Raw genomic sequence first — 19,142 nt, 5'->3', positions numbered from 1 at the left:
ATCAAACAAAGTTTAAATACTGGACCCTATCTTGGACCAACTTGAAAACTGGGCCCATAATCAAAAATCTAAACACATGTTTAGATTCAGCATATCAAAGAACCCGAAGAATTCAATTTTTGTTAAAATCAAACTAAGTTTAATTTTGGACCCTTTGGACCTTAATGTAGACCAATTTAAAAAACAGGACCCAAAATTAAAAATCTAAATACACGGTTAGATTTGGAATATCAAAGAACCCCAATAATTCAATTTTAGATGAAATCAAACAAAGTTTAATTTTGGACCCTTTTGACCTCAATATGAACCAATTTGATAACTGGGTCCACAAATAAAAAATCTAAATACATGGTTAGATTCAGCATATCAAAGAACCCCATATATTCAATTTTTGTTGAAATCAAACAAAGTTTAATTTTGGACCCCAATTTGGACCAACTTGAAAACTGGGCCAAAAATCAAAAATCTAAACACATGTTTAGATTCAGCATATCAAAGAACCTCATATATTCAATTTTTGCTAAAATCAAACAAAGTTTAATTTTGGACCCTTTGGACCTTAATGTAGACAAATTTGAAAACTGGACCCAAAATTAAAAATCTAAATACACTGTTAGATTCGGCATAACAAATAAATTAATGTGATCAAAGATTTTACAAATCTAATGCGCCATACTGTGCAATTAAAGATTACTTCTTGAAATTTTTCAATATTTGAAATTTGAAAAAAAAATAATATTTGAAGAATAATTCTTTTTAATTTCTGAAATCTGAAATGAGAAAAAATTGACCCCCCACAATTTCTTTTTATCTCCCCCCCCCCCTTTTTTCCCCAAAAAAATTCTTTCCCTTAAGATATGGTCATAATCTCAATTCAAATTTCCAATGGAGTTTGCAACCATAATTACCCATTTAAATTTACCATAGTGCTAACTTAATCTATTTTATAATAGAATTAAAAATATAGCGTCAAATCTTTCATATGGATTTTTTTGTAAAAAAAAAAGATGTAACATTTGCAGATATTTTTACTGGTCTTCCTTTATAAACATGTATTTCTTTAAACATAATTTAAAAGCAGTGTAAGGGAAGTAACCAAAACGTTGTATTTGGATTACCTCCCTTACACTGTTTTAAATTATCTTTATTGTTCATTACCCATTACTTTATACATTATTTAAAAGCAGTGTAAGGGAGATAATTTCAATGATGTATTTGATTTATCTCCCTTACACTGATTTAAATTATGTTTTGTACTAAAGTATTTGTCCATTAACCAGGACAACCTTGTTTTTCCCCCTTTTTTGCCCCTAATTCCTAAACGGTTTGAGCCATAACCCCCCAAAGCAAATCCTAACCATCCCTTTGTGGTATGGAAACTTGTAGTATAATTTCAGAGAGATCCATACACCGTTCCACAGTAATTGTCTGGAAACTAGAAAATGCTTATTTTTGGCCCCTTTTTGGCCCCTAATTCCTTAACTGTTGGTACCATAACCCCCAAAATCAATCCCAACCTTCCTTTTGTGGTATTTAACCTTATGGTCAAATTTCAAAAAGATCCATTCACTTAAACTAAAGTTAGAGTGCGAAAACCAATGTGTCTTCGGACGACGACGCCGGACGACGACGACGACGACGACGCCAACGTCATACCAATATACGACCACAAAATTTGTTTGCAGTCGTATAAAAATCTAAACACATGTTTAGATTCAGCATATCAAAGAACCCCAAGAATTCAATTTTTGTTAAAATCAAACTAAGTTTAATTTTAGACCCTTTGGACCTTAATGTAGACCAATTTAAAAAGCAGGACCCAAAATTAAAAATCTAAATACACGGTTAGATTTGGAATATCAAAGAACCCCAATAATTCAATTTTAGATGAAATCAAACAAAGTTTAATTTTGGACCCTTTTGACCTCAATATGAACCAATTTGATAACAGGATCCACAAATAAAAAATCTAAATACATGGTTAGATTCAGCATATCAAAGAACCCCATATATTTAATTTTTGTTGAAATCAAACAAAGTTTAATTTTGGACCCCAATTTGGACCAACTTGAAAACTGGGCCAAAAATCAAAAATCTAAATACATGTTTAGATTCAGCATATCAAAGAACCTCATATATTCAATTTTTGCTAAAATCAAACAAAGTTTAATTTTGGACCCTTTGGACCTTAATGTAGACCAATTAGAAAACTGGACCCAAAATTAAAAATCTAAATACACTGTTAGATTCGGCATAACAAATAAATAAATGTGATCAAAGATTTTACAAATCTAATGCTCCATACTGTGCAATTAAAGATAACTTCTTGAAATTTTTCAATATTTGAAATTTGAAAAAAAAAAATATTTGAAGAATAATTCTTTTTAATTTCTGAAATCTGAAATGAGAAAAAATTGACCCCCCCCCACAATTTCTTTTTATCCCCCCCCCCCCCACCTTTTTTCCCCCAAAAAATTCTTTCCCTCAAGATATGGTCATAATCTCAATTCAAATTTCCAATGGAGTTGGCAACCATAATTACCCATTTAAATTTACCATAGTGCTAACTTAATCTATTTTATAATAGAATTAAAAATATAGTGTCAAATCTTTCAAAAAAAAAAAAAGATGCAACATTTGCAGATATTTTTACTGGTCTTCCTTTATAAATATGCATTTCTTTAAACATAATTTAAAAGCAGTGTAAGGGAAGTAACTAAAACGTAGTATTTGGATTACCTCCCTTACACTGTTTTAAATTATCTTTATTGTTCATTAACCATTACTTTATACATAATTTAAAAGCAGTGTAAGGGAGATAATTTCAATGATGTATTTGATTTATCTCCCTTACACTGCTTTAAATTATGTTTTGTACTAAAGTATTTGTCCGTTAACCAGGACAACCTTGTTTTCCCCCCTTTTTTGCCCCTAATTCCTAAACGGTTTGAGCCATAACCCCCCAAAGCAAATCCTAACCATCCCTTTGTGGTATGGAAACTTGTAGTATAATTTCAGAGAGATCCATACACCGTTGCACAGTTATTTTCTGGAAACTAGAAAATGCTTATTTTTGGCCCCTTTTTGGCCCCTAATTCCTTAACTGTTGGTACCATAACCCCCAAAATCAATCCCAACCTTCCTTTTGTGGTATTTAACCTTATGGTCAAATTTCAAAAAGATCCATTCACTTAAACTAAAGTTAGAGTGCGAAAACCAATGTGTCTTCGGACGACGATGCCGGACGACGACGACGACGACGCCAACGTCATACCAATATACGACCACAAAATTTTTTGGCGGTCGTATAAAAATTGTCTCAAACAGGGATAAGTCCTGTGAGGAGTCATCTGATAGTTGACCAAATGAACAGTATGTAAATCTTGACATTCTGAACAGTTTTGCTCCTGTTAGATGTTCTCAAACATGTTTAAGATAATATTTAATACTTAAATTTTACCCGTGTATTCTATTTTAAGCCATGGTGGCCATATTGATTGGTCAGTGCTTTTATCTGACACAATCTTAAATTTAGATTATATAAGGATGATTGTGGGCCTTGTGGCCAAGTTTAATTCCAGAAGAGAGGATTTATGTCAAAGTTAATGAACCATGGACGAATAATGATTGAAAAAGCTCACATTAGCCTTTTGAGCAATTGTACCTAAAAATGTTCAGCAAGATAAGATCTAATAAAATGCTCCGCTGGGCGCAGCTTGATACGACATCAGAGGTTGAACCCTGAACAGTTGGGGCAAGTATGGACACAACATTCAAGCTTGATACAGCACTGAATTTGGATTGTAATTAAATATTTGACACAGCATAGGTTTCTGACACAGAATGAATGTGGTCTAAGAACTTAGAAATTTTTAATTTACCTATTCAAACCATATCATTATTATTTGCTTTTATATATAAATCAGAAATAACCAATTTAAAATGGAAAATTTTAAAGAAAAAAAAGGAAAACCCCCCCCAGATCCATATGCTTGAACACAAGTTATTGTCTGGAAACTAGAAAAATGCTTATTTTTGGCCCCTTTTTGGCCCCTTATTCCTAAACGTTTTGGGCAATCACCCCCAAACTCAATTCCAGCTTTCCCTTTGTGATATGGAACCTTGTAGTACAATTTCAGAAAGATCCATACACTTACACACAAGTTATTATCATGAAACTAGAAAAATGCTTGTTTTATGCCCCTTTTTTGGCCCCTAATTCCTAAAATTTTGAGGCAATTACCCCCAAAATCAATCCAAGCATTCCCTTTGTGATATGGAACCTTGTGGTACAATGTCAGAGAGATCCTTACACTAACACACAAGTTATGTCTTGAAGTTACAAAAATGCTTATTTTTGGCTCCTAATTCCTTAACTGTTGGTACTATAACCCCCAAAATCAATCCCCACCTTCCTTTTGTGGTATTGAACCATACGGTAAAATTTCATGGAGAGCCATTCACTTAAACTAAAGTTATAGTGTGAAAACCAATGTGTCTTCGGATGATGACGACGACGCCAACGTCATACCGATATATGACCATATGACCGCAAAAACAACATTACCAAAATTGTAGATCAACTACTGAGAGGAGTTATTGCCCTGAAATGACTATTTTCATCCAAATTTGGGTTTTTGGTTATCATTATGAAACTACAATAGATAGAAATTTAACCAAAAAAATGATCAACCAACTGAGATCTATAAACAAGTCAACATGATGTAATTTTAACATTTTTGTTTACTATCTTTACATGGTTTTTCTGAAATTTAATTTTTCAAATATTTTTTTTTAATTGATAAACCAGGAAATTGAAATAATTCCAATGGCATTTAATATTTGAAGACTTCTCAATGACTGGGCAATTTTATTTTGGGAGGCGGTGAGGGACCAAAAGATTTAAAAAATTAACTTCCATGTAAGTGTGCCTGTCCAGAACAGAAAAAAGGCACTCCTCTATTGTTGAAGATGATCTATTGACCTGTAGATGTCTATTATGGTTTTTATGTTATTCGATTGCTCTCCCATGAAAATAGATTGATTGATTGTTGGTTACCTAACATCCAGTCACTGTGGCAAATTCATGAAAATAGATGAATCCACAGTACTCTGCCAGTGGAGCCACTGTCTCCTGCAAACAAGTCTTTCAAAGCTAAACATTTAGGTAAAATTTATTCAGTAGGCTTGATCAAATGACATTGATGACTTCAACAAAAAAATTGTCTGTTCAGATTATATAGCAAAATAATTTTAACTATGTATTTAGTTTGTCATAAACAACGCATATGTAAATTAATGCCATGTATTAAGTTCCTGATAAAAAACACTGATGTAGCAAAATAAATGAAGCAGTACAAAGTTACATTTTGTATCTTCATGTCTATTTTCAGAAGCCAGCTGACAATTTATAACCATCCTCCATGCTTCTGCTTAACTTTGGATTTGGCCAAGAAACTTTTTTCACCAAACAATATTATAAAATCATCTGTTAGCTTCTCCTAAACTATCTTCACATGATATCAGCTTCAGTATTTCTTCTGCATAAGATTTCTCCTCCTGAAATAGATAAGTTTTTTAAACTCTTAAGTACAATATATGAAGTGCTAATTCTAATATAAAAAGAACATGAATTATATTTTCACAGAATCTGATGAGTAATGATCTGTTATAGGTAAACACAAATTATGACAATCAGTTACTGTTAGAATGGAAATTATCCTTTATTTCGAAATTATATGAAATGCACAAAAATGACACATGCCAGGAGCAGATCCAGGGTTTGAGGAAAGGGGTGTAATTAACCGTATGGTTTAAAAAAAAAAAAAAAAAAAATAACGAACAAAATAAACAAAAAACGCTGAAGATAGCAATCTGAAAATTATTTTGCCCACTTTTTTTTGACAAAGGGATTGAGGGAGTTCTGGCCCTAAACATCCCCACCTGCATTACCACTGCATGCACAAACTGAGCTATTGTTAAATCAAGTAATGAAATGAAGTCTAAAGTGTAGGCCAGATTGACCTACTTTATGTGATGTGCTGTCATCCCTACATCAAGTTAAATATAATTGATAAGTTTACAACATTTTCATCATCAAATAAATGCATGAACATATATCTAAAATAGTCTAAGTAATAAAGCTATATCTTAAAATTTGAGGGAAAACATGGATTATTTTTAATACAGTGAAATATATAGCATTGACATTTTGGCTGTGTATGAAATGAAAACAAAAAACATACTGTAAACTGATCTTTGCCTGTCAGGAACTTTATTCTCTGTTGTAAAACACTGTGTAAATCTAATTCTGATCTTTGACATTCTTCAAGAGATCTTGGATGATCACTTACAATGGCTAACATGGCTGACATCACATGTTCATGAAAATTACTATGCTCTTCGTTTAAATGTCCTACTAACTGATCAATCATACCTATATCACATAAAATATCTGAAAATAAATTTACAAAAATTGATTATAAGTTCACAGGGTGACACAGTGAGCATGGGATGCTTTATTGTCAAAGTTCTGTTGAACCATTGCATTGATAACTAGGAGTTACATTGTAACTGACAGGCTTAACAGTTATCATTTTAAAATTACAATTAAAATAAAATGTTCCGCCAGGCGCAGCTTGATACAACCGCAGAGGTCGAACCCTGAAGAGTTGGGGCAAGTATGGACACAACATTCAAGCTTGATACAGCACTGAATTTGGATTGTGATTAAATATTTGACACAGCATAGGTTTCTGACACAGAATGAATGTGGTCCAAGAACTTAAAATTTTTTTAATTTACCTATTGAAACCATATCATTATTATTTGCTTTTATATATAAATCAGAAATAACCAATTTAAAATGGAAAATTTTAAAGAAAAAAAATGAAAAAAAAATCCCCCCCCCCAAATTTTTTGAACCCCCTTATGATTCATCACCCCAAAACTCAATCCCAGCCTTCCCTTTGTGGTCTGGTAACCTGCAGTACAATTTCAGAGAGATCCATACGCTTGAACACGAGTTATTGTCTGGAAACTAAAAAAATGCTTGTTTTTTGGCCCCTTTTTGGTCCAAAATTCCTAAACGTTTACGGCAATTACCCCCAAACTCAAACCCAGCTTTCCCTTTGTTATATGGAACCTTGTAGTACAATTTCATAAAGATCCATACACTTACACACAAGTTATTGTCCTGAAACTAGAAAAATACATTTTTTTTGCCCTTTTTTGGCACCTTATTCCTAAAGTTTTGAGGCAATTACCCCCAAAATCAATCCCCGCCCTCCCTTTGTGGTATGGTACCTTGCAGTACAATTTCAAAGAGATCCATACACTTGAACACAAGTTATTGTCTGGAAACTAGAAAAATGCTTATTTTTTACCCCTTTTTGGCCCCTTATTCCTAAACGTTTAGGGCAATTACCCCCAAACTCAATTCCAGCTTTCCCTTTGTGATATGGAACCTTGTAGTACAATTTCAGAAAGATCCATACGCTTACACACAAGTTATTGTCATGAAACTAGAAAACTGCTTGTTTTTTGCCCCTTTTTTGGCCCCTAATTCCTATAATTTGGAGGCAATTACCCCCAAAATCAATCCAAGAATTCCCTTTGTGATATGGAACCTTGTGGTACAATGTCAGAGAGATCCATACACTAACATACAAGTTATGTCTGGAAGTCAGAAAATGCTTATTTTTGGCCCTTTTTTGGCCCCTAATTCCTTAACTGTTGGTACCATAACCCCCAAAATCAATCCCCACCTTCCTTTTGTGGTATTGAACCTTATGGTAAAATTTCATAGAGATCCATTCACTTAAACTAAAGTTTTAGAGTGCGAAATCCAAAGTGTCTTCGGACGACGACGATGCCAACGTCATACCAATATACTACCGCAAAAATTTTTTTGCGGTCGTATAAAAATGAGAATAACACTTTATAAATTTCATGCGTCCGAAAGCGCTTTTCTGGATTTACCTTCATCATGAATGCTCAAAGCCAAATATTTGAAAGCCAAAGATGTATTTATATATAAGAACTGAATAGCCAAATCTGTCAAGGTAAACTTTGCTCGAGTGAGTTAAAACCTTAGTTTCTTAATAATTCATAACCATGCAATTTATGAAAGGTTTGAATAAATCATGTCAGTACCAAAGTACTGAGTGCTGAGCTGATGATACCCTGGGGAACTGATAGTCCACCAGCAGCGGTATCTACCCAGTACTGTCAAAAATGAGAACAACGTACACTTTATAAATTGCATGGGTCTGAAGTGCTAAACAGTCTGATGAATCTCCACTGCAGTAATCAGCATTTCAAATTTAATTCCAATTTTTTATCCTTGGTGTAAGAGATGAAGGAGAAATGATGTGAAAAATATACAATTCTTACTGTTAACGCTGATTTTACAAAAAAAAATCTGCATCTTCTTAATCCTTCATCATTCATCTTTGAGACACAATTTACAGAATAATTTTGTGTAATTTAGAACAAAAGTGATTATAGGTATACTATTGAGGTCAATAATTGACAATACATTGCGTATTAAGAAATAAATTGAGCTGTATAATAAAGTGTCTATTCAATTAAGTAATACAAGAGATGTTAACTGTGTTCAATTAAGATTGGTATTAAAGTGGAGGTGAATCCAATTAATACTCCCACCTTTGAGTGAAATTATTTGTAAATAATGACAGTTGTCTATCATACTGTATTGTATCAGTACTCTTACTTGCCTAAGGAAAGAATTGGAATAACAGCATTTCAAAAAAGTGTGGGAATCAACTTTGATATCAATACACATCTTGTACCAAATTTTATTCAATAACTTACACAAGCATAAGATACTGATAAAATACTTTCACAATTCTTATCATGATTAAATTTGATATATTACTTTTTCAGATTAATTCATCAATATTAATTTATTATAAATTTTGAAAAGAATATGTGCAAGTGTATATCTAAAATAAAGTAGCTGTTTGACCAATATTTTCTTAATTTAAGGGCAAATAACATGTCAAAAGTGTGCAGTAGATGATTAAAATGGTGTATAAAGTTTCTGCAAGTCATGAAAAACATAATTTGTTTCCTAATATGCCTTCAACTTGGAATTCTGCACAGTCTTATAATCTGGAATGATCACATCGATCCAGGATGACTGTATCAAAAATCATCCATGCACTTTTAATAAATTGTATAGAGATAAACTAACATCTATATTCTCAGTTTATAAATTAACAGGGAAAACAAATTGTATTTTATTACCATATTCCTATGATAATATCAATATTTAATAAATGCATACTACTTTCTTGATCATATTAAAAGATAACAGCACTTCCAATTAAGTCGGGAATATATATCAGTATAAATGCAACTTCTAAATATAAAATATGTATGAGGGTGTGGATGGGGGTTTACAGAATAGAGAATAATGGGCAAATAATATAAAGAATAGAGAAAAATTAGCCAAAAAAATAAAGAATAGAGAATAATAAATGAGGTGCTAAAATATATAAAGAATCGAGAATAATGGTCAAAAAGTATTAAATATTGGGAAAAATTACCTAAAAATCAAAGAATACAGAAATGAAGGACCCCCATCCAGACACTTATGTATTAACATGTACCTTTATATTCAGGTGTGTTATTACAGAGTGCAGATAACATAAAAGCAGCTTTAATTTTTAACTTTTCTACATCTTGTTGCATAGCTCTCATTAGCACAGAGAAACCATCATTATCTGTGAATACCTTCTGGGCTTCTTGGCAGTCTCTTGTTAAACCTGTAAAGAAATATACCATAGTTAAACTAATTAACTTGCAATGACTGACTATGTTCATAGTTAATCAAATAAAATGCTGCACTAGTCAGCCAATAACAGTACTAAATTAGTTTTCAGGAACATTCTCAATATTTGTACTATAACACAATTCACCTGTGATGATATGTAAATCAAAAACAATATTTTGTTTCAAGTAATTTTGATCCAGTTTAGGTTAAGTCTTGTTTAATTCATTGAAAATGACTTTGAATTGTATCGTTGTCTCCATGATGTACTTATTGCTGTTATTTATTTCAAAATATAAAACAAAGCATAAAAGTAGAGCTATGAGCTATGGCTCTATAATGATACCCTGACTTTAATATTCAATGACATGAATATGAAGACCAATGGATATGAAAATGCACCACATTTTATTGCACGTTCACATGATTTAAGCCTGATATCAAATTTCATACATGGCCATATAGTGTCAGAAAATACAAAAATTTAGTAAACAGGAAGTTGATGAGCGATTGATCTGATAATGTATTGCACAGTAAAGCATGTTTAAATGAAGTCTGATAAAAAATTTCAGGAAGCTCGTATTTATGGTTCTCTGGAAAAATGCGCTGGAAATTTCATACATGGCCATTATGTATTAGAATATATAAAGTATTCTGTAAACAGGAAATTGAGGAGTGATGAATGTGAAAACAAATCATTTAGTCTAGAATGTTCATATGAAGCTTTACAACAATTTTCAGGATGTTCTTACTTGTAGCTCCCTAAAGTCAGATAAGATAAAAGAACAGAGTTCCAATGTCCCCCGAGCTGCACATATTTTATCTATCTAATTTCCTAGGTACAAGAGCAATAACTAAAAAAAGCACTTTTTTTTGTTCTTTAAAACTTTTCATTAATATCTTAAGAGAAATGAAGGCTTCAGAGCAAATGCAATGTGATTTTCATTATAACTTATATTTCCAAGGGTCATAACTCATTAAAAATATTTGATCAGAACTTGTTTTTGTAAGTGTCATAGACATTGCTGATATAGACCAATGATATAAGTTTCATAAAATTCTGGCAAGAATTGAACACATGACAGCGATAACATTGTAATTTTCCATATAATCAATATTTTCAAGGGTCATAACTCTTTTAAAATAATTGATCGGCACTGATTTTTGAACTCTTCAAGTACATTGATGATACAAATCTATAATATAAATTTCATAAAAATTTGGCAAGAATTGTACACATTAGAGTGCTCATAAGACAATTTCCCATATAATTTAATATTTCCAAGGTGCATAACCCTTTTAAAAATTATTGATCGGCACTGATTTTCAAATCCGTCCAAGACATTGCTAATATAAACCTATGATTTAAGTTTCATAAAATACTGACTAGAATTGTACATATGAGAGTGGTAACAATGCAATTCTCCATATACCGGGTAATTTATTTTTCCAAGGGGCATAACTCTTATAAAAATAATTCATCGGCACTGATTTTCGAACTCATCCAAGACATTGCTGATATAAACCTATGATATAAGTTTATAAAAATCTGGCAAGAATTGAACACATGAGAGCACTAATGATTCAATTTTCCATAAAATTAATGTTTTCAAGGGGCATAACTATTTTAAAATTAATTGATTGGGACTGATTTTTGAACTCGTTCAAGATATTGCTTATATAAACCTATGATATGATTTTCATAAAATTCTGGCAAGAGTTGTACACATGAGAGCGCTAACGATGCAATTTTCCATAAAATTATTGTGTCCAAGGAGCATAACTCCTTTCAAATTAATTGATCGGCACTGATTTTCGAACTCGTCCAAGACATTGCTGATATAAACCTATGATATAAGTTTTATAAAAATCTGGCAAGAATTGTACATGTGAGAGCGCTAACAAGACGGGACGGACGGACAGACAGACGCCCAGTATTTCCATGTCCCCCGCAACGCGTTACGTGGAGGATAAAAAAGGAAGTTGAAGCATGATGAATCTGAATACGCAGCACAGGGTATAGCATGTTCACAAATAGCCTGATACCAAAATTCAGGAAGCTCTGATTTTTAGTTCCTGAGAAAACTATGAAGGAAATTTCATGGGACAGATTGACAAGGGTGAAAGAGTATACTCCCTCCTCCCGAATGGGGATATGAAAACATATATGAGCTAAGTTCCACAACTGGTGATCCATTCAAATATCAGTATTCTTCTGTACACAGGAATATAGCTTTCTCTAGTTCTTAGCCGATTTATCCTTTTCTTGACCTGTTGATTAATTTTATTTAATCAACGTGTGGTTTGTATGATCTCAGCTCATCATAGATCAAAATTCAATTTTGACTTCAAATTTTCTTGCTTTTCTCTGAATCTCCTATTGCGACGTCACGAAAAAAGGCAACCATACATGATGACGTTACATAGAAAGAACACACCTTTTGTAGATCATTGGAAAAGAAGGATTAACTTTGTCTGCATATGGTTTAAAAATCATAAGGGAAACAGATTCTACCACTAAATCTTGTGATATTACTCCACTTCCGACAGTTAAATTTGAAATATTAAAAACGCTTGGCAAGCCTTGCGTTTAAAATTTGAAAATTTATCTGTCTCGAGTGGATAAATATTGTATCACACTCGATTCAGTGGTAAAATTGAGAATGGAAATGGGGAATGTGTCAAAGAGACAACAACCCGACCATAGAACAGACAACAGCAGAAGGTCACCAACAGGTCTTCAATGCAGCGAGAAATTCCCGCACCCGGAGGCGTCCTTCAGCTGGCCCCTAAACAAATATATATACTAGTTCAGTGATAATGAACGCCATACTAAACTCCAAATTGTTCACAAGAAACTAAAATTAAAAATAATACAAGACTGACAAAGGCTAGAGGCTCCTGACTTGGGACAGGCGCAAAAATGCGGCGGGGTTAAACATGTTTATGAGATCTCAACCCTCCCCCTATACCTCTAGCCAATGTAGAAAAGTAAACGCACAACAATACGCACATTAAAAATCTATAGAATCTATATTTCATGTAATTTATCACAGTATATCATTTTTACATGTTAACTCACATGAAACAGCATATAATGCTTTAACTTTAACTGTAGAATTGTCATCTTTATCTAACAATTCTAGGAGTACTGGTAACATTTTACTCTGTAAAACTGCATTTTGACAATATGGATTATTCTGTACCAAACAGGCAACCAGTTCCAATGTCTGCCATCTTATTTCTGCTTCTTCATCTGATAATAACTTTGGGAATAGGTCAAAACCACCAATCTTATGAAAATCTGCATAACATTTTTAAATATCATTGGAAAATCAAAAAAAAACAGAGAATGGATAATGTATTAAGCTGTAAAATGAAAGCAGAAAAAAATTTGCATTTTGAATGGTGTTCTTATCTTACTGTTTCAACAAAGAGATCACAATCAATGTCCACATTATTTCAAAGGCATTAATCTATTTTAGATATTTAATACCTGTGATCTTTAAGCTAAAAAATATTGAATGTGTATATCCATTAACAAAATTAAAATATATTTTAATCCTTATTCCATTTCTTGCATGTATGTTTTGAAATTTGAATGAAATAATGTTACAGATGATATCCCTCTAACCCCAGATTTCCTATGAACTTATACATACATGTACATTCATTATTCAATCAAATTATAATTGTCACTTTTTTTACAAGTTGGTCAAATTTAAAGGGGCATTAGCTACAAGATATCATATTACAATTTTTTTTTTGTTCAATCATTAATGAAAGTGAAATAGTGAAATGATAATTCACTTTTAGCAGCCAGTTTGGTTCAATTTTGTCAAAATAAGCAAAAACACATCGCTGATTCATTAATCACTTGCAAGTGAATAATTCGACCTCATTAAATCCATATTCATGTGACCTTCAATTGAACCCCTTAGCTAGAGATTGGTTACACATGAACTAGGAGTGTTCAGCTATTAACAGGAAAAGAATGTCAACATTGAAAATGAAACAAGCGTAAACCATTTTGCTGACTTAATTCGATCCACAAAAACTCATTCTTATACAGGTAAAAACCATGATTAACAAATTTTTTAATCTATAATATGAAATCAAACAGACCTAGAAAAATCCAATTGCACGTGTTTACCATCTATTTATATCTATATTTATGTTTATATTAGGTTATATGACCGTCGGCAGCCTTCGGAGGTCACCTTGATGGTTAATTAGATGGCGTCTACACTAAAATACACACGAAATGCTGATACATAGTCCATGCATTGTAAATTGGTTATTTTAGACTTTTTATAATTTGGATATACGTTTTAGTATGTTATAAATCAAATATAAGAATTTGAGTCAAATTGGTGAACATGAATCCATGATAGCAGGCAATAATTTAGTCAATTTTCATCCAATCAGAAGAAATTGTAATGTACATGTATGAAGTGGTAAGACTTTCTAAAAGTTTACCTATGGCATAATCCATATTTTCACCCCATTCAATCAGTTCCTCCATAGCTTGTATTCTCTCTTCCTCACTGCTTTGATGGTTTTTCAAACATTCAATACAGGTCTTCATTCTTTGTACTGGACTAACAGACATGCCAACCAATGCTTGATCTAACCATTTCTTTCTCTATCAACATAATACATAATGTTGTTTTAGTTAAATTAGCACATAGCTATATTTGGAAATATTGAATTGTCAATTTCAGCACAGATTATCGGGCTCAATGCTAGAAAAAATCTGCTTGGGCCAGTAACATCATAAAAAAAAGTTTTTTTTTATAATATTCATGATTTTTTTTTTTACTTTTTAATTGTTTTCTGGCCTGTAAATTGCAAAATCTAATTTTGAAGACTGTTATTTCATATTTTCATCAAAGACCCTACTTATTTTATACTGCTGTTCATTTGTACACCCCTATAGTAGTATGTACACAATTTCATAATATTACAGGATAATTCAGATTTTAATAAGAAAGAATCTCATATCAATTGACTTAATCTAAGGATTGATGATAACACTAAGATAAAAAAAAAATACACGAAGCTACAGAGTCTGACTTATAAAACAAAATAGTTTTTGGAACAAAAGTGTGTATTACAGTAAAAATTACACATATGACATACAAACAGCAATATGTTAATATAGAAATTGTGATATAGATGCACTTCAAGAATAAAAATATTTGTCATTCACCAAATGTTGTGCATATTCTTTTGTTATCAAAATAAAGTTCTTAAGAATCAAATAGAGATTTTTAATATTATTTTAAAATGCAAATAATAGTGAGCACCAATCTTCATATTTCATAAAAAGATATTCAAACCAATTTGTTATTATTCTAAATTTTAATATTGGAATTTCAGCTATGATTTAAATTAGTACTGATCACGAGGGCTTCATTTAAATATTAATAAACTTCATCTTCAACCTCACCTGAAGTGCATCAGGTACAAATTCAGTTTTGATTTGCATTGGTGTATATGCTCTTTATTATGTTAATTGGTCCTTTATTAGGAATAACTTATTTTGAATATATTTTTTTAGTACCCTGGTTTGCTACATTTTTTTTGTAGTTCACTCTGGATTTCACTGGGGTATATGTTTCTAAATTCTTTTTAAATCCACTACCCTTCCCCCTCTCAATATCTTTGGACAACTATTTTCCTTATAAACATGTTTTTAAAAGAAGAGTGACAATAAAAACCACAAGTTAAAACAGACAGACCCTATCATGACCATAGCCAGAACAAAAAGACAAATAATATAAAAAAAAATTATACAAAGAAAACTAAAGATTGAGGAACAACAACCTCACCTAAAACTGAAAACAAACATTGTACTTTTTCAACTAAAATTGACTATAAATCATGAACAATTCAGTATACGTGTACTTACTATCAATTTTAGACATAAGATTTTGTGTGAAACACAGGCCAGCTCCCTTCAACTTTTCAAGTTGAAATTAATACTCGGGTATATATCACTGTACATACATGTACTGTATACAATGATACCCATTGATAGGAACAGGAGATGATAAAACACTTGGTAGGTTTATGGACAGTGGAAGAAGCTCATTTTTAATACAATTTATATAAAATACAATTTTTTTCTGGTTTGTTTATTCTCTTAAGAGGACAGGTCCAAAAAGTTACAAAAGGAACCGAATGTTGTAGAACCTCACTACCCTACAAGGTTTATCATAACCCTGAAACTGTTCCTCTGTTTTCAGAATAAACTTTTGAGGTATAAACACAGCCATATTTGACAAAAAGCTATGATCAACCTTTATATGGACCAAATATTTTTAACAGTAGAAAATTCAATAAAGATAAAAATTAATATAAAAAAACAATATATATATATATATGTCATGTATGTGCTAGTGAATAAAAAATCATTAACTTTTTTTTAAACAGTTGCAGTTGTGCATTAACCCTGTTAAAGGAGGACTGCCATGTTGCAAACCATGATTTCCCACAAAGGAGTAGATGCAATAAGGTATAAAGGTTTAGCCCAAATATTAGTCCAAATTAAAAAGTAATTAGATATGTTCTTAAAGTTATCCAAACTATACTAATGTACAAGGTGTTCAGAAAATAAAAACACATTTTACATTAAACAAGTTACATGTACATTGTACAACGCCAACAAACCATTAAAAATATGTAGAATTTGTAGAATTTCATGATTTTCCTCATTTTACTGTAATACATTTAATTTTTTAGTATATTTCATGTATTTTGGATTGAGAAAGTATGTGCAGAACCAAGAAACAATTTTATATTTGGTGAAAATATGTCAACAGCTAAATCAAACTTCTCTAAAATTATTTATTTGTTTCTGGCAGCGCACAATGTTTCAACACAGGAAATTTGGATGAAGAACTGCATATTTCAGCAGATTTTCTTTCATTTTCCTGAAAAAGGTACATAAGATGATGCAATTATGACGTCACAACTTGAAAAGTCTTGTGTAAATCATTTATATTTCTTGATTTTAAACATTTCCAAACATTATGTGCAAATTTAATATGGGACAAAAACAGGCATAATGCTCCTTTGTATATGACTGAATACAAATACTGAAAAATGAGCCTTAAGCATATTCATTTCAACATAGTTGATCATACAAATTGAATGCAGATTTTTTGTTAAGTTGACATCCTCAATCATTACTTAATTCTAAATCGTTTTACATTTTCACTGTAGTTTTGATTTCGTAAAATAAGTAATTTTTTTTTAAATCGTCCTCTTTTGCAGATAAAACCTGTCTCATATTAGAGTATTTTTTAGGGTGCAGGCCGTTTCGTAACCTGGTCGTTTCGTAACTAGTCGATTCGTAACTTACTAGGTCGTTTCGTACCTGAGACGTTTTGTAACCTTATATCAATATATAATAACAATATGAGTCGTAGGTTACGTAAAAAATAATAAAAAGACTTATTGATGTATATATATATCTATATTTATTTATTAAATAATTGATTGCACATAATTTTACACTTTACAAGTACACAGTTTTGCATTTAGATGTACCCCGTCTTTATCAAAGTATTTAGTCTTCAGCCACGTGCTTTGATGTCTCCAATACTTGACACCACTCATCTTTATGTTGCTTAGTTCTTTATTTATCTTCTATTTAAATGTCTCAATGACTGTACTTTTCTCCCGCCTACCCCGCCTACCCCGTGAAGCTTTGTTTGGACAGAACTTGATAAGTCGGATTGCGTTCTTAACATCCAATTTTCCAGTCTTCGGATGAAATTGTGACCGATCACAAGTACTTTGGGCTTATTTACTGTTAGTGACATATTTGGCGTTTATAGATGAATGAAAAGGAGTAAAAAAAATGCTATTATACCATTAAGTGAACGGATGAAAAATCAGGCTTTATGCCAGTATAAACATGCAAATAAAGGACAACATAGTGATGTATCTGAAAGAAAGAAAAAGGATAGAATAAGATAAAGTGTTTTTAAAAAAAAAAAAAACTTCGCCAACGCCGGTCCCCAGCCGGGTGAAAAAGGAGGAGGGTTATGCAATAGCATGTAAAAGTGAAAAAAAAAGGAGAATTATTATTTTTCTCAGGTCGTGTGCCTTAGGTCGTGTGCCATTAAATTAAAAATATTACAATATTGTTATTATTAGATGAACAATTTGATCATTTTTAAATAATAACTTTAACTGTTTCAATCAATTTTTAAACTAACACTTTATAACCATACAGTATATAATTACACCAGGTACGAAACGTCTCAGTTACAAAACAACGTAGTTACGAGTCGACCAGGTACGAAACGACCAGGTTACGAACCGACATGCATTCATTTTTTATAAAAAGTACCTCTTCATCCATTGGAGCAAATTCCTCTGCTTTTGCATCCTCATCCTTAGTTGCTTCCAGACAGAATTTCAACAATGCTTTCATATCTTTTGGATTTCTCTGATCATTTCCACCACCGCTAGCCATTTTAAAAAAGTTATTCGTCAATAATTTCTACGTCGGTAAACTGATAAATAGATATCAAATGTAAATAAAAATACCAGTCTGAGTGAGTCTCTAAGTTCTAACAGTCTAAAATTTCGTACTACTGTAAGAAAACATCAAATATAAGCAAGTTCACGGAACGTATATTGATGTGATTTACTTATATACTTCTTTTTTAGACATAAAATGACTCAGGTAAATTTAAATAGTTTAGAAAGTTGTAGAAAATTCTACATCAAATTATCACAATTGAGATATTCCGGAATAAACTCTAAATTTAGTTTTGATGTTTCCGGGAAATAGAGCTATCTAAAACATAGTCTCTATATTCGATCTTGGTATATAAGCTTTCACACACATCACCAACAAACACTTAAAATACAATATAAAATTTCAATACGAAGGAATAGATAAAACGATAAAAAAAAAAATGGCAATTCCGAAACATTCTATAATTGATCAACAATAAGCAAATTAAAACGAAGGATTTGTATAGTAAGACATACTATACAAATCCTTGTTAAAACAAAACAAAACAAACAAAAACAAAACGAACACCAATGTAAAACAAAAAAAAACAAATAAACAAATAAAATGAAATAAATGGGATAAAAATGATGACCCCATTCAATATAAACCCCCTCTCTCAAAAAAAAAAAAATAAATACGAATATACCAATTTGTGCATTTATCAATCATCAGAAAGTTTAACTAACACACCAATTACGAAAAGGCATTAAAAAAAATTGATTGGTTTTTGCATAGAGATTATATAATATAAATGTCATTATCAAGACTTCATTTTCATAAAAAAAATGAATTTGAAAATTATTGATA

At 31.5% G+C, this 19,142-nt stretch overlaps 1 protein-coding gene across 1 annotated transcript; it reads right to left on the bottom strand.

Moving 5' to 3' along the window:
- Positions 1 to 5,158: 5,158 nt before the first annotated feature.
- LOC127704296 (hsp70-binding protein 1-like) lies at positions 5,159 to 18,582 on the bottom strand. The gene is made up of 6 exons (XM_052208304.1): positions 18,162 to 18,582; positions 14,276 to 14,441; positions 12,879 to 13,100; positions 9,636 to 9,791; positions 6,246 to 6,454; positions 5,159 to 5,559 (listed from the first exon to the last, which is right to left on the bottom strand). Exons 1-6 carry the CDS (start codon positions 18,285 to 18,287, stop codon positions 5,485 to 5,487), a joined length of 954 nt encoding a protein of 317 aa, XP_052064264.1. The 5' UTR covers positions 18,288 to 18,582; the 3' UTR covers positions 5,159 to 5,484.
- Positions 18,583 to 19,142: the final 560 nt, after the last annotated feature.

Source organism: Mytilus californianus, unplaced genomic scaffold (genome assembly GCF_021869535.1).
Source record: "Mytilus californianus isolate M0D057914Y unplaced genomic scaffold, xbMytCali1.0.p SCAF_6, whole genome shotgun sequence".
Taxonomy (NCBI): Eukaryota; Metazoa; Mollusca; class Bivalvia; order Mytilida; family Mytilidae; genus Mytilus; species Mytilus californianus.
This window is presented reverse-complemented; position numbering and strand designations above follow the sequence as displayed.

Coding starts and splice junctions, on each gene's coding strand:
- LOC127704296 (XM_052208304.1), bottom strand. CDS start 18,287: ATGGCTAGCGGTGGTGGAAATGATCAGAGAAATCCAAAAGATATGAAA. Junction 14,442..18,161: donor TTGCTCCAATGGATGAAGAG/GTACTTTTTATA, acceptor TTATGTTGATAG/AGAAAGAAATGGTTAGATCA. Junction 6,455..9,635: donor TAACACACCTGAATATAAAG/GTACATGTTAAT, acceptor ATTTATTTTCAG/ATATTTTATGTGATATAGGT.